We start from the raw sequence: 16,138 nt of genomic DNA on the forward strand, positions 1-16,138 counted from the left end.
TTTAAACAAATTGTATCACTGCTGATAATAAATAAATGAATAATAATATTAACAACAACAACAACAACAACAACAACAATAATAATAATAATAATAATAATAATAAGCACCAGTATCATCTAACACTAAAGACTGGAGTAATGGGCTGCTGATAATAATAATAATAATAATAATAATAATAATAATCACTTGGTTTTTTTTTTTTTGTGAGCATAAGAGACTTCATACAAAAGCAAAAAGTCCAAACTTTCAATGTTAGTGTTTTTAAATAATTATTTAATTTCATATATATTTATGCATCATATTTCAGTGTAAATGCAATTATTATGTTTGAAACATCAGCCTAAAAAGATAAAACAGAATGCACCACTTTTCAACACTACAGTATTTCTGTTTACAAATGTGAAGGTTGCTTATTGGACCAGTTAATTTCTGTGTAATATAATTCTCGTTTTGCGGTCTTAGCTGCTCTACTGTTTATTTGCACTGCATTTTTGTAAATGTGATGTGTATAAGTTTGCTGTCCCTCTGCGTTTGTCCTTTAGGACTCTCACTGAACTGTTTTGATGTTCTATAATAAATAAAATGTTTCGTTTGCACAGTGCTATCAGGCTTTCAAATATCCTCTGAAGGAACTGAGAAGGAAAGACATGGAAGCAGGAACAGAAAAATGTCTTTTGGTTTCCATGAGGGAGAAAAACAAAAAGAGAGACAGTATGAGAAAGGGCTGAGTGCCAGTGGACATCAAAGCATGTATTCTGCTGAGGCCGGTTGGTTTTCATTACATTCTGAGCTAGAGAGAGCAAGGGTCCATGGGAAGTCTTGTGCTGGATGTGTATCTGTGTCAGCAGTTTCACCAGGAAAAGAGAGATAAGCACCTTTACTCCCTTTCAGGAATACAGCTGTTGGTGAACTGAGAGCTGTCATCTACACAGCCACACATCTTTTCTTTTCCACATAAAGGAACTTCTCTTTACAATCCAAGCATGAATAAATGCCTTTGTGCATTGATACTTTTACTTGCATTTCATGTCTTTGTCTTTATTTTAGAATTGCAAATAAAGACAATCCTCATTTGCAGTTAATGTGTGTTGAACTGAGGCAGGTAATCTGCTGTCCTGTTATCCAAAGGGGCTCTGGAGGTTCTGCTGTGGATTAATACTCTCACTTACTCTTTCTAAATGACTCAAAATGTAGAAAAATGAACTGATGTTTCTAGGAGAATATTTCAAGAATAAAAATATTGAATAGAGGGGCAAAATTGATCAAAATAACAGTACTTGTTTATCCATATTTGATTTGACATCAGTAATGGTTGATGGAATACAATAACAACAACAACAGCAACAACAACAACACCAATAATAATAATAATAATACATAAATAAATAAATAAATACATAAATAAATAATCAAAAATAAATATTGCAAGTGCAAGAGTTATAAGTAATCATTTTTATTAACCTATAATGATTATAAATAAACCATAATAACCTTTAATGTTTAACCTATTTAAATTAGCATGTTAAATTGACAGCCCTAACATAATTACCTTTAACTAAACAATTAAAAAATACACACACTTCAGCCAAGAATCAGCCAAGATGACAACTTAAACTTGATGTATACTTTTTTTTAAATTTTGTTATTTTTAAACACCATTATTATTATTATTATTATTATTATTGTTGTTGTTGTTAATGAAAAAAGTATAACTCATGAATCAACAAAAAACAAAAATGTTAAAATCATTATTAAAAAATTAAAAAAAAAAGTGAATGAGTGAATAAAAGAGGAAATAAAACAGTAGAATTAATTATTGTATGATTTTATTTATTTATTTAATTATTAATCACACTAAATTTATTGACAGGTCTAATTATATTGCTTTTGACTTGCTGTCATTACATGAAAACTTTTTTTTTTTTTAGTCAACATGAACATCAACATTTTTCAATTTCATTATATTACCGTTGTTTTTCAACTGCTTACACACAAAATCTTTACTTGTCACACAATTTCTGAAACCTGACACTCAAACACCAGGGGCCTCATTTGAAAAAAAAAGAGGCAAAGTTTTGAAAATGTGTGTAAGCAGTTGACTGTTGAACAGACAGTTGAATAAAAACTGTTTTATTCCCATTTGTATGTACACCTTTTCAGTTCTCTGGAATAAAAGAGGACACATTTTCCCCTCCTTTTATCCTTGAATTTACTACTGTAATAAATACCTTTAGTTAGGTAGCACGCTGTGTTTTAGTATCCGGGTGATTGGTTGTCAGCTATTCTTTGTGCACTCACAGGTTTTTATCAAGGCATAGTCCTTTCTTATGGCTTCATTAAATCAGAAGGCATATTTCCCCTAAAAGAGTCCTAATGTAGAGCCAGAGCTTTCTTACAATTATTTTGGAAGAGGGAAAAGCTCTTTTGTAGCCTGATTAGAAATGACAGGCAATTATCATCAAGCCCTGAGTGTAAGTATGGTGATTTGGAGCTCTGTTGTTTAGAGACGGACGACTCAAGGTTTAGAGGATGTGAGCATACTGTTGTGTGTGTGTGTGTGTGTGTGTGTGTGTGTGTGTACTGGTATATATGGTTTATGAGGACAGAAATGTGTATAATGACATGGGTACTACAACGTAAACATGGTTTATGAGGACAGTTCCTGTGTCCCCGTAAAACAAAAGGCTTAAAAACCATACAAAACGGTGTTTTATGACATTCAAAAATAGCCAGTAGTATTTTGTGAGGGGTAGGTTAAGGTGTAGAGCGATAGAAAATAGTTTGTACAGTAAAAAAAACGTTATGCCTATGGAGAGTCCCCGTAAACCACAAATACAAGTGTGTGTGTGTGTGTTCGTGTGGCATAGACTTAAACCTCTCCTGGTCTCTTTTCACTGTCTTTTTAGGGGAGTTGGAGAAACAACAGGGAGCCAAAACTCACTCCATCAAGAACAACGGGACTCAGCTTGAGTTGAGGGGAAGACAAGGTTCTCCTTCAGGTACAATACAGTCAGAAACACATCTATTTGCTGTATTTCACATGATTTGCATTCAATATCTCTTTAGGTAATAGGGTACAACGGGGCTAAAGGCCCACCTTAAGAAAACATTTGCTATTCACTGCGCCTAAAATGTATAATTGCAGAAAAAAAAAAAAAAACGTTGTATTGAACATTAATGGAGCAACAGATTTTGTGTGAAAATAAATCATTCAAGTTGTTTATTTTGTTTAAAAATCTTATAAATGTATGAGGTGGCAAGGGGGGCCTTTTACCCCACACACAGGGTAAAAGGCTCACCAGCATGGGGTAAAAGGCATACGGTATTGATACAAATACTTGAGCTAAAATAATGTTTTTTAAATAATGTCATTTAGTATCATTTAAATAAAGTTAATACTTGTTCAAAACAATCACTGTAGCAAAGGTTGTACTATTTTCTGCTTATTTTGAAAAATAAAAGAATGAATTTTTGTTCAATAAATATACTGTCATTAAATATGTTAATATAAAAAAGATATTTTAAAATATAGAAACAAAGTCATTTTAATAAGTAAAGATTCTGAAGGCTCTGAGGGAGATCCAATAATAATTGAATATTTATTTACAGTAGTAACAACAAATTATATTTTATTATATGATATAATTAATATCATGTTTTTAAATATGATGGTTTCATTCTAAACATGGTGATTATCTCTAATATGGACACCCAACATAATATATGATATTTACCATCTGAATCTAACCATGTCATGTCAACAAATGGAAAAGTCAGCCATCTATTAATTATCATGTTAATTACTGTGTGCCTTTAGCCCCAACAGCAGGGGTGATTTTTACCCCAAATGCCATACTTTTACATATTATTTCGTTTTTTTAAAAACTGTTGCTTTAATTATCTTAAACAAAACTGAAAATCATAAAGAAGACCTTTGTCTCAAAATATATGCATTAATTTTAGCGATTCTCATTTGCTACTTAAATCTACAACATTTTAAAAAACATAAAATATTAGATCAAGTAAGCACAGAATCAACTTTGCGCTGCTGCGCGCGATCGCGTCAGAGAACAGACAAATATACACGTGCATCTTGAAAAGCGAATGTTTTGGAAAGTGCTACGCCACGTTTTTGTGACATCTAGTGGTTTAGATGAAAATAATATCAAAGGCGCCTTTTACCCCGGGGCGCCTTTAGCCCCGTTGTACGCTATCAAGCAGGTTTTACTTCCAGCTATACAGTAAATGTCAAAATATTATCAAAAGTTCAGTACCAAACAAAACAGAGAATTTAAGTGAAGTGGCTTGTGCTTTATTTATTTATTTATTTATCTCCTCAGTCATGTTTGGGTGAATCTCACAGAAACATTTTCATATATATAATTCATCCAAAGTTATGGCATGGAACTCTAGATTGCGCAGTCCGATAGGTCAAACTTAATCTGACACAATGACATCATTACATGGCGCAGCTGATTGGTTCTTTTTGTATCAGCAGCCAGTGAGTTCACTGTTCAACATTCAAATACTAATTTGCTAATTCTAATGCTTGCTGTAGCAGTTGCAGCGTGCTTCAGAAACCCCCCACCTTCCCCAGCTCCACCTGTATAGATCCTCTATGGGGTGATTAATGTATGTTATATATAGGGGTTATTTCATATATGCTATGTGTGCAGCAGGATTTCTTACATGCTCACAGCAGCATGTTGTGGATGTATTGGCAGTAGCAAGTCTCGGTACTTGCTCTGCTGCAGCAGCATAGCAGATCTATTCCACCAAGACCAAACACATTAACATTATCATGCACATTACCATGCCAATCCCTCCGAGAGTTATCATGTACAGAAGTTTGTTTGTTTTTTCCCCACAAAATGTGAACTTTGTGTGTATGTGATTTTATAAACGTAGTTTCAAGCATATTTACTCAAATTATCATCCACGGTACATATTCACCCATTCTTTAATCTTTAGTCTGATTTGTACTCTTTTTTTGCTTAGAAAAACAGGAAATGAACGCATCACAGAGCGGACACAATGCAGTAGAGGTAAGAGCTCAGTGTTCTCGCAGGTAAGTCCCTACAGACCCCTAGCATTCATCAGTAGCTTACAGCTTATAGGACACATAAAGCTAGTGAATAGGAATTAACAAGCTACAACAGCCATATGTTCCTGCTGGAGTGAAAACGCAGTGTCCTCAACCAGATGACCTTCCACTTACCCTAAAGTCATTCGAAACGTTATCGCCGCCAAACCCAAAGTCGACAGCAGGCCCCTGGAGGTAAAACTCATCTGTGCACTGTTGCCCCCTCCTGTTAAATTAACTTTGCAGTGTGGAGGAGAATTTTAAGAGAATTATTGAAACAAACATGATCAGAAGAAAAAACAAAGTTCAGCAGACAGCGGATAGAAGAGAGTAGAAATTCTATGTAAGCTTTCCATATTTGTGGAGCATTTAAATAAAATCAGAATTTAAGCAGTATGCAGACTGCTCACTAATCTCTCAAAGATTACTTTTTGTTTGAGTTAATGCATGCATAAAATGAGTTGTTACTGTTTAAAAGTAAAACTATTAAAAATCGTTTTCATCACTTGAAATAAAACAAAATATAAATATTACATGGAAATCTTGAAATTCTTGAAATCTTGAAATACGGTTCCTAGAATTGTTAATGAATGTACATATGCATGCTGTGCTCACCGTATTGCCACCATATCAAGTTTAAAAGTGATTAAACTTTTGATGAATGAACGGAATGAATAATCCACAATACTACAGTGGTAATATTAAAATCATACTAAAGTGTTGCATTCATTTATTTATTTTTAATTAATGTCAACATGAAAACTTAATTGGTTGAAACATGACATCAGGAAGTTGTTTAAGAACAGAACTAAAAAAAAATATGCAGATTTGTTTTTCCTTTGGAATAATGTGCACTGATGAATCATTCACAATAACCCTTGTAAAAAATAAGTACACTTTAGCATACTTTAAAAAAAAAGATGATGTAAATAATATACATTAAAAGCATACTCCAGTCCGAACTGAATGTACTGCATTCAGATTCTTAATTGCATGTTAATTGCAATTAAATAAAAAGTATTACAGTCTAAATTTAGATTACTTGGAATTCAATTTAGAACGTTTAAAAGGGCTTAAGCATGCAATTATTTGGAATTTCATAATCACTTAGAAATATGGTTCAAGTGTACTGCCACATCTACCGACAAACCAATCAAAATATGTCCCCCCAATGTCATTGAAACTCGTGTGCCTCAGTGCCTGTATTTCAAATTATTTGTAATTTCACATTTATTCAAGACCGTTCAATACCAAAGTGCTCTTCCTTATCAAAAGGGAAGACAAGAAACATTAAGTAAATAGATTCTTTAATTGCAAACCCAGACTCAGTGCAAACCAGGTAGCAAGCGTTCAGAGTTTCCACTGTGGCAACCACAAGAACAAGCCCCAGTGATCTCTAACATTAATCTGATGCAGCATCATAACCTCTCTGCAGGGGGATAAAAGACAAACCCTACATAAAATACACTACCCAGAGGGCCGTGCGATTAGCATCATGAGGTAACACCATGTCTTGTGCATGTGAGGGAATTCAAGGACACAACAGCAAAGAGGCACTGTGTCGGTACACTTTATTTAAACAGATGCACTTGCTTCTGTGTGACACATGGCAGGTTTCATTTCATATGCCTACAAGTCTTAGAACCTAAATAGAGCTCATGGAGTGTAAAATGGAAGTTGTGAGAATGCAGTAGCCTTACACAGATATGTCAGTATTGAGGGTTCAAAACTGACACTCAGAAAGTGGCAAATTGGCATAGACCAGTAAATGAAACGGAGCACATTGACTGCTGACCTTTTTTAGGAATCAATAAGATAAAAAAAAGGCAAATCAAAAAGAATAAAATAGCAGCAAGTAAATAAAAGGCTGTTGTCTGACAGCTTTTATCTTAAGCCTTCTACAGACTGCACCGTTTTAGCAATCCTATAAGATCCTTGCAAATCACACTGTGCAACATGGATCTAATAAACTTGGGTACGACGTGCATGCAGACTGTACGATGATGACACATAGTGACTCGCAGGCTACGACGCAAGTTACTATGAAAGAATAAAACGTCATTAGCATGCGCTAGTGGTAAACAAAAAGCTTGACGAAGCACAGTTTGACAACTGTACTTTTTATGTTTGCTGATAAAAAGATGAAGCTGTGAAAGAGGAAGTTAAAAGAGTTTGAGGTAAGCAGTTTTAACTTTTAGTACGTTGATCAACACGCCATTTCATGTCGCATTTTTATTGGCTGGTCAGTAAACGTGGGTCATAACAGTAAACACACTGTGCGATGATCATGCTGAATTTATGACACTGTCAGAAAACTATCGTAGGCTATCTTTGGTCGTCTTTGAACCTCTCACTGTACGACATATGAGCACCGATTAGAATCCACGATCATAGAAATCGTCACGATTGTTTTACGATGTCAATCTTTTGTCTGGGACAGCTGAAAATCATGCAGTTTATAGAAGGCTTTAGTAAAAACACCAACCAGCGTTGTTATTGATAACTAAAACTATTATTAATCATTTTTGTTCATTGAAATGAAGCTGAAATAAAGTAAAATATAAATATTAAATGACAAACTTAAAAAAATAAAAATTCGAAACATTAACTAAAATAAAATTGAAGTTGAAATACTAAAATTACTAAAAGTAAAATGAAAAGCTAAATATAAATATAGAAAGTAATAATAATAATGACAAAAAGCACATTACTTAACATTATTATATAACTTAAACTAAAACTAAATTTAAAATCAAACTATAAATAGACTAATAAAAACTGATTCGTAATTTGAATACATGCTATAGTAACTAAAATATAAGACTAAAATAGCTCTGAAACCAAAATGTCAACATCTATCTATCTATCTATCTATCTATCTACCTATCTATCTATCTATCTATGTATCTATCTATCTAGTTTCATCTGGACAAAAAAAAAGATCCTAAAGTCTTTATTTTGTTTAGGAAAATGTATATTGCATACAACAACAACAACAATTATTATTATTATTATTATTACTATTATTACAGTTTAGAGTAGATTAATAAGTGCTTTGTAAGCAATAAATTACATGCTAATTGGCAACTAGTTAATAGTGAGAATTGGTTCTTTAAATAAAGTGTTACAAAGAGGAAAAAAAAAATCTATTTGTTCTAAATCCAACTGCCCTTGTCTGCATGTTTTGTTTAGCTGGCAAATTTCAGTTCTGCCAGCATTAGATGTAGCACATTAGTGGGCTGCTCTTAGCCTGAACACGATCAGAGTAGCAGCGACTTCCTGTCTGGCACTGAAAACCTTCACCTTAATCATGCCACATGTAAATGTCAACACCCTGCGAACCCCTGAAGTGCACGGGCTGTCGGAACACATCGCAGGCAGCAGAGGGGTCAGAGGAAACGCCAGCCATATCCTGAAGGAGTAAGAAGGAAAGAGAGAGAGAGAATCAAGGTGTCCAACTACTATGGACTAGTTGAGCCACCTGCCAGTTTAAACATGGCAGTATTGCCGTAATACATTTTAAAACGTGTTTTAGCTGTTATGGATGGCAGTGATTGGCACATGTTAGCTGGACAGGGGATGTAAGGCTGAGATGGACATGACCTGAAAAGTGTGCTAAGATGGACACAAACATTGAGAATAGAGAGAAAAGATGGCAGCTGAATTGTGTCGGAGGGTTGCTGAGCTTCAGCATACTCACTTTTATATAGAATGCATTAATATTTCATCATTTAACAGCAGTTTGCAGTATGACATTTTTCAGCTCTTTGCACTTTAAGAATTAAAAAAAAAAGCTTTACTTATATTGTACATATTTTTTTGTTTGTGCAATGACAATTGCATTATGAACAGGGCAAATTAGCGTGAGAGAGCAATCCCATAAAGGAGCCTATGGGAGTGGAAAATTCTGCGGTTGATCTACTGATAATGTGCAAATTAAAGAATACAGACGCAGACAGATCATTTCCATAATGACCAACACAATCTACCATAATCAGTGCAAATTAGCATAGAGTCGCAAACAAGCAGAGATGATAATCAAGTGCGGGTCATTTATTAACAACACAGGTGCAAAATGACTTAAGATTTGCTTTTTTGGGCATTAAACAATGGCACAAATACCAGTAAACTGATAGCCACAAACCTTAGTAAATCACTAAGCATGATTTATTTAAACCCTAAATTTTGCGTCTGAAAGGGAAACTCCTACAAATGCATATGCAGTAAGGTCAGCTGCAAAAATAACTGTCTCCATGCATAAGGATTAACAACCTCAAAACACATAGTAGGTAACATAAGTTATTGTTTAAAAAAATCTATTTCCCTATGGAGAACATGAATGGCGTTTTTACTTCCAGAACCCGACCGTTGCACTTCATTGCCGTACTAGAATCTTATGCTGTCACCAACCAATTTTTCAGGCCAACTGAAATCCCTCCACACACTCCGTTCTCAGACAAAGTGGTGCACCGTCAGTCAATTCGTGCCCTATCTCCAACAGTCAAGAAGATTGATTCAGAGGAAAGTGCCCTCACTTTAGCCATCAAGCCAACCCTCAAGTGCCAGTATCTATCCTGAGACCGATCTAGATTAACTCACTTTGAACTATGAACTATGTTCATCACTCCTCAAAGACATCAATCCCAGAGGCAGTGGAAGTATCCCACAGACAATTGTGGATACGTGCCATTATTAGAGCCCAGGAGAGGATTAGGAAGAGAGAGAGGGAGTTGTTTGCAAGTCCAGGCAAACTCTTATTTAAAGGGTTAGTTCACCCAAAAATGAAAATGCTGTCATTAATTACTCACCCTCATGTTGTTCCAAACCTGTAAGACCTCCGTTCATCTTCGGAACACAAATTAAGATATTTTTGATGAAATCCGAGAGCTTTCTGACCCTGCATAGACAGCAACACAACTGAAATGTTTCCAGACCCAGAAACGTAGTAAGGATATCGGTAAAACAGTCTATGTGACATCAGTGGCTCAACTTCAATTTTGTGAAGCTATGAGAATTCTTTTTGTGCGCAAAGAAAACAAAAATTACATAATTTATTCAACAATTCGAATAAATGCGCACACTTTCTCCTGAACGTAAACAACGCTGATTACGCATTGATTATGCGACATGAAACTCTCCAAAATAGCGGAAGATGGTAACTCGAGGAAGAATTGTTTAATAAATTGTTATTTTTGTAATCTTTGTGCACAAAAAGTATTCTCATAGCTTTGCAAAATTTGAAGTTGAGCCACTGATGTCACATGGACTGTTTTATCAATGTCCTTATAAGTTTCTGGGTCTGGGAACATTTTCTTCGGAACACAAATTAAGATATTTTTGATGAAATCCGAGAGCTTTCTGACCCTGCATAGACAGCAACACAACTGAAATGTTTCCAGACCCAGAAACGTAGTAAGGATATCGGTAAAACAGTCTATGTGACATCAGTGGCTCAACTTCAATTTTGTGAAGCTATGAGAATTCTTTTTGTGCGCAAAGAAAACAAAAATTACATAATTTATTCAACAATTCGAATAAATGCGCACACTTTCTCCTGAACGTAAACAACGCTGATTACGCATTGATTATGCGTCATGAAACTCTCCAAAATAGCGGAAGATGGTAACTCGAGGAAGAATTGTTTAATAAATTATGTTATTTTTGTAATCTTTGTGCACAAAAAGTATTCTCATAGCTTTGCACAATTTGAAGTTGAGCCACTGATGTCACATGGACTGTTTTATCAATGTCCTTATAAGTTTCTGGGTCTGGGAACATTTCAGTTGCGCTGCTGTCTATGCAGGGTCAGAGCTCTCAGATTTCATCAAAAAGATCTTAATTTGTGATCCGAAGATGAACGAAGGTCTTATGGGTTTGGAACAACATGACGGTGAGTAATTAATGACAGAATTGTAATTTTTGGGTGAGCTAACCCTTTAAGTCCCGAACCTTCTGAGAGATATTGATGGCATGCTTTCGGTGTGTGTCATCTGTAGTTGTCCAATTACCCCCTTCCCATTGTTTAACCTGTCCCACCCTTTCTTGTCCCCCTTCTTCCCTGAAGTGTTCTTCATTCTCTATTCCCATAATGCTCTAGTGGTTTCCAAGGGAGACACAGGGGCCCTCAGTGTCCTCTTAATAACCACCACGCACCTTATAGACACAAACACAAGGTCCCCGAAACCCTCCACATCTGCATCCCCGATTCCAGCTTCCCATCCTCTGTCCGAGTCGCAAGACACCGAGCAAACCCCTTGTGCCACGTCCACACGCAACACTTTGCGCATGTCTATTGTGATGTGTGTTCACCAGAGGGCTGATGGCGGTAGAAGGAGAAAAGTCTTATAACATATGATGCTATCTCTGACTGTTTTCTAAACTAGGTGTCAATTCACAACAGGCTTCAGACGTACCAGCTCAATGCGGCACCGCAGAGCCCTGAGAGCACCACCCTTCTCAACCACCAGAGGGAGCTCTTCCAGCAGCCTCCATTGCAATGCGCCAGCCCCACCCCCTTACACTCCTACCAGCCCGTGGCCCAGGCCGAGATACGACCCGACACGCTCATCCAGTGCCAGCAAATCGTCAAGGTCATCGTCTTGGACAAAGGCGGTCACGGACGCATGGAGGCGTACCTCAGCCAGAGCCCCACTCATCACCAGCTCATCCAGTCTGTCGTCTCCACACCAGTGCGCTCACCTGATGGCGGAGGCAACCAGGGAGGAAACAACGACGGTTCACAACCGCCCTTGCCTCCACCTCCACCACCGTATAACCACCCTCACCAGTATATACCCCCTGATCCCCGCCTTGCACTGCAGAGGACCCCAAGTGGCTCTCGTAGCCTGATGTAGAGTTCAAACCGATAACTATAAAACACTCCAGGCACACTTTTGAGAGTATTTATCTGCATATGTATATATATGAAAGAAATATCATGAAAAAATGCTATCTATATGCATATATTTAAGGAAAGAGACATTTATTGACTTTGCAGATATGTGAAACAATCAATAAGAAAATACGATTTACCTAATTGCTGTGTATTTTGAAACATTATGTAGTTTTAACAAATTTCTATAACAGTTTTCGTCTTTCTCGACACTCTCTGAGGTTATATCTTTGAGTACTTGTTCTTGACAGAATTTGTTATAGACAAAATGATTTCACGAAAAAATGTGGCACCCGACAACATTCGTTTCAATTCCACCGACACTTGCTTTTGTGTGGGAGCTGGTTTTACGTGTAAAGTCACCCTTTTTGGATTTTATTATCCTACTGATGAGTCTATTTAGTGTGTGTGTATGCTTTTGACTGGAAAATAATATACGTGCCAAAATGAGGATTCCCTCCACCGTGGACTTTTTGCACTGTTGAACGCTTAGGGCTAGAGCAAACATTTGTGCTTATATCAACGATCATTTAGATTCCCTCTAGGTACACAGTCATTTAAAAAAATTAAAAAAACTTTTTAAGCGGTACCATTAGCCACAAACTGTTTCTTCCCCCACTTCTTATGTGGCCAATGTTGTATTCCTGTGAAATGTGAATTACTTCCTTATTATCACCTGTCTTTGAAAAAAAAACTTTTTAAGCGGTACCATTAGCCACAAACTGTTTCTTCCCCCACTTCTTATGTGGCCGATGTTGTATTCCTGTGAAATGTGAATTACTTCCTTATTATCACCTGTCTTTGAAAATGTCTTTTATGTCAATCCTTTTAATGGAAATACGTAAATTGAGAATGTAGAAAGTATTAAGGCTCTTTCACATGACTCGCGTCAACATTCCCCGATGTGTTGGTGCACAGGTCAAGTGGTACAACATGACTCTCAAAATTAAGATGATTTCAACTTTGACCTCATTTGCTGCTGATCTTTTTAAATATAACCAGCGATTACCAGATAATTTGCATGATTTATCTTCATGTGAGCAGTGCCATTGCAAAAATTAAAACAAGACAGATGGGAAACATTGTACAACATCAAAAGGCATATCTTGAATTTTTTGGGGGGGGGTATTTATTTGCATGTGCTGTCTTTATTGTTTTAGTACCTTATGCAAAAATGAAAACAAGACAGATGGGAAACATTGTACAAGACAACATCAAAAGGCATATCTTGAATTTTTTTGGGGGGGGTATTTATTTGCATGTGCTGTCTTTATTGTTTTAGTACCTTGGCATAAATATTGCCAAAAAATAGTATCAAACCCATTTTTTATGCCACAATCCCAGCGGACTTCCACAATATGGTATGCTTCAGGACATCATTGCTTTTCCACAGTGATTCAGTGGACTAAATTGACTCCAGTTGACTGATTAAGAATAAATGGCCAGTTATGACACCCCTCACCATGGTTTGATCATCTTAATGACTACATTATGGCTGCCTTGATCTCTAAAAATGTACAATTGCAAGCAAATAGCATGAACTTTTTGCAAATTACTCGCATTCTATGAAAAGCATCAATTGAATAGAAGTGACGGAAATAATTACATTAATTTAGATGCACATGGCACTAAACCAGCTTATATAGAGAGTATTTAATCTGGATTTTGGGTGGTTAGTGAATGAGACACAGGTTTTTGTGCTGAAATGTTAGTGAAATTGTTGAAATGCCAGCAGTCGTTCTATGATGTAGCGGTGCAAACAGTGGGACTTTTATCCTGTTTAAAGCTCAAATATGTGTTACCTCTTCCGTTGGCTTTCACTAAGTTCACTATTTACTACCTAGCAACCTCGTGAATTTGCTTTTGTCTTTGAAGGTCAAACTTCATAGAGGATCGGTTGTGTTAAAGCCCTGACATGAGTCATGTGAATGGACCTTTAATATGTGGCAACGTATCATGGCTCAATGACAGAAAAAAGAGCCAGTCACAGCCAGTGAATGGCTATTGTTCTCATGCTCAGGAATTTCAGAGAGTACCTGAAAGAAGACTGAGATCTTTTAATGCTTGTACTTGAACATTATGTAGCAACCTGGAACATATAAGGCCCTTGGGAAAAGGCCATTTGATCCCAGCAACCATCTTTGGACACAATATGTGTTTGTCTGACTTTCTGTGAAAAGATGACAGAATGTTTTATCACTGTCATCACATGACTCAGACAATGTAACATGGTCTCATAGTGTTATTCCTTCATCAATACTCACAACTATATAAAACGCCCAAGAGACACCCTTCAGCACCATTAAACTATCTCTGCCGTTTGACTCCTAAAACTCTTGTCTGAAGCATTTCGAGAGCCAAGTGACACTTGAAACATCAGCTGAGATGCACATTGTTGGCACAACACACTTTAACCTGAATGTTTGTCTGGTTTGGTCTGATTTTATCAGCTGAATGGAAAACTGATCAATGGTTTATTTTTGTTTTGCTTGTATGTAGCTATCATATATCAGCATATAAAGCAGCAATGAATTAGCACTGAAAAATGGTAACTACCCACAATCCAACCATTTTTAATAATGGTTGTCATCAACATAATTAAAGTCAACATGAAACATAATTCACCACCTATTTTGCATCCACAATATAATGTGTTAAGGGTGTGTAAAGTGAAACATAATATTTAATGAAAAATCTGGGACTAAATATTTGAAAGTGGATGCCAGGAATGTGTATTAATTTGATTTCATGTTGACTTTAAGCTCTAGGATTTATCGTAACACCATTGGCGTGTCATAAGTAGCTGTGTGTCCTATTTCCTCTGTTTTCTTATATGATTGTTTCATAATTATATCGCTGCTGTTTGGAGCTCCCAATCTGATCTTTGTTTCATCTTCTCATTGTGTCTTTATTTCCACATATGGTGATGATTTAGGATGATGGACACCAGTTGCTTCATATATATTGGTGAGAAACTCAAAACAGTCGATCGCACAACCTGGACATCAACATATTTTATATCCCTCTCTTCTTAAAATCTGCTCCAAAAAACCATGAACTGTCCAGCCTTTCTCAATTAATGAATACTGAATCCTTTTGTTTCCATACGTTTAAAGGGGTCATATGATGCGATTTCAATATGTTGTAACGAGTGTTACAAGCTCTTGGTGCATAAAGAAGATCTGTAAAGTTGCAAAAACTAAAGTCTCAAATCCAAAGAGATATTCTTTATAAAAGTTAAGAGTCAGCCACGCCTACCTAAAATGGCTCGTTCTAACACGCCCCCACATGTCTACGTCACGATGTGGGAAGATTTGCATAACGCCGCCCAAATGTTCACGCAAAGAAAGAAGGCGTAACTTTTAAACGCAACGCGTAAAAAGACAGTATTAGTTATTATAATCCGTAATTATGTCCCCACTGGATGCAACAAATGCCTCGTTTATAATGGGTTTTAATGTTTTTGTCTCGGCGCTCCGGCTGGACAGGGCATCACAATATGGTAAGGGGCGTAACATTTCCATCGCACGCTTGAGGTATTCGGCCAATCACAACGCACTGGATAGCTGGCCAATCAGAGCACACCTCGCTTTTCGGACCGATGAGCTTTGTAAAAATCAACGCGTTTCAGAAAGGCGGGGCATAGAGGAGAAACAATAATGTACAGTAAGTGGAAAATAATGTGTTTGAACCTTTAAGCGCATAAACACATTTCATTACACCAAATACACAAAATAATGTTCTTTTTAGCAGCATCATATGACCCCTTTAAGGTAAAGGAATAGCTGGAATTCTGTCATTTTTAATCTAATTCATATCGAAGCCTGTTGTTGTGTCATAGTAAAAAAAATTATACAATTCTGACTTTGTCACAGAATTACCACTTAATATCTCACAATAATTGTTACTTTATTCCTATTTTCATCAACCCAGGCTAATAGGAAAAATGTGCATTTGACAACATTTCTAAAAATGTTATTAGGTTGCTTCTTGGATGTTTCATGGCACTTTTAAAGTAAAATGTCCAGCACGTTCAATTTTCTCCAAAACAGATGAACAGATGTCCAGTGAGTGGGGCTAAAAGGTTAATGCTCTGTCGCATTTGGAAATAGCATACCACCTATACTGACCCCTACTCAAAATCTAACTGATAGTGTACA

The 16,138-nt window shown here is 36.3% G+C and overlaps 1 protein-coding gene across 2 annotated transcripts in view; it reads left to right on the forward strand.

Annotated features, from left to right (window-relative positions):
• The window catches only part of LOC107689235 (IQ motif and SEC7 domain-containing protein 3-like), a 135,371-nt gene extending 123,366 nt beyond the window's left edge, over positions 1–12,005 (forward strand). Inside the window, exons 12-14 of one of the 2 annotated variants that reach the window (XM_016487168.1) lie at positions 2,910–3,002; positions 5,002–5,048; positions 11,470–12,005. In XM_016487168.1, the coding sequence (XP_016342654.1) occupies positions 2,910–3,002; positions 5,002–5,048; positions 11,470–11,940 (611 nt within the window). In that variant the 3' untranslated portion in view covers positions 11,941–12,005. The remainder of the gene's footprint in view (positions 1–2,909; positions 3,003–5,001; positions 5,049–11,469) is intronic. The other variant, XM_016487169.1, reaches the window with a different exon arrangement.
• The last annotated feature ends 4,133 nt before the right edge of the window (positions 12,006–16,138 follow it).

Source organism: Sinocyclocheilus anshuiensis, unplaced genomic scaffold (genome assembly GCF_001515605.1).
Source record: "Sinocyclocheilus anshuiensis isolate Anshui unplaced genomic scaffold, SAMN03320099.WGS_v1.1 scaffold882, whole genome shotgun sequence".
Lineage (NCBI taxonomy): Eukaryota > Metazoa > Chordata > Actinopteri > Cypriniformes > Cyprinidae > Sinocyclocheilus > Sinocyclocheilus anshuiensis.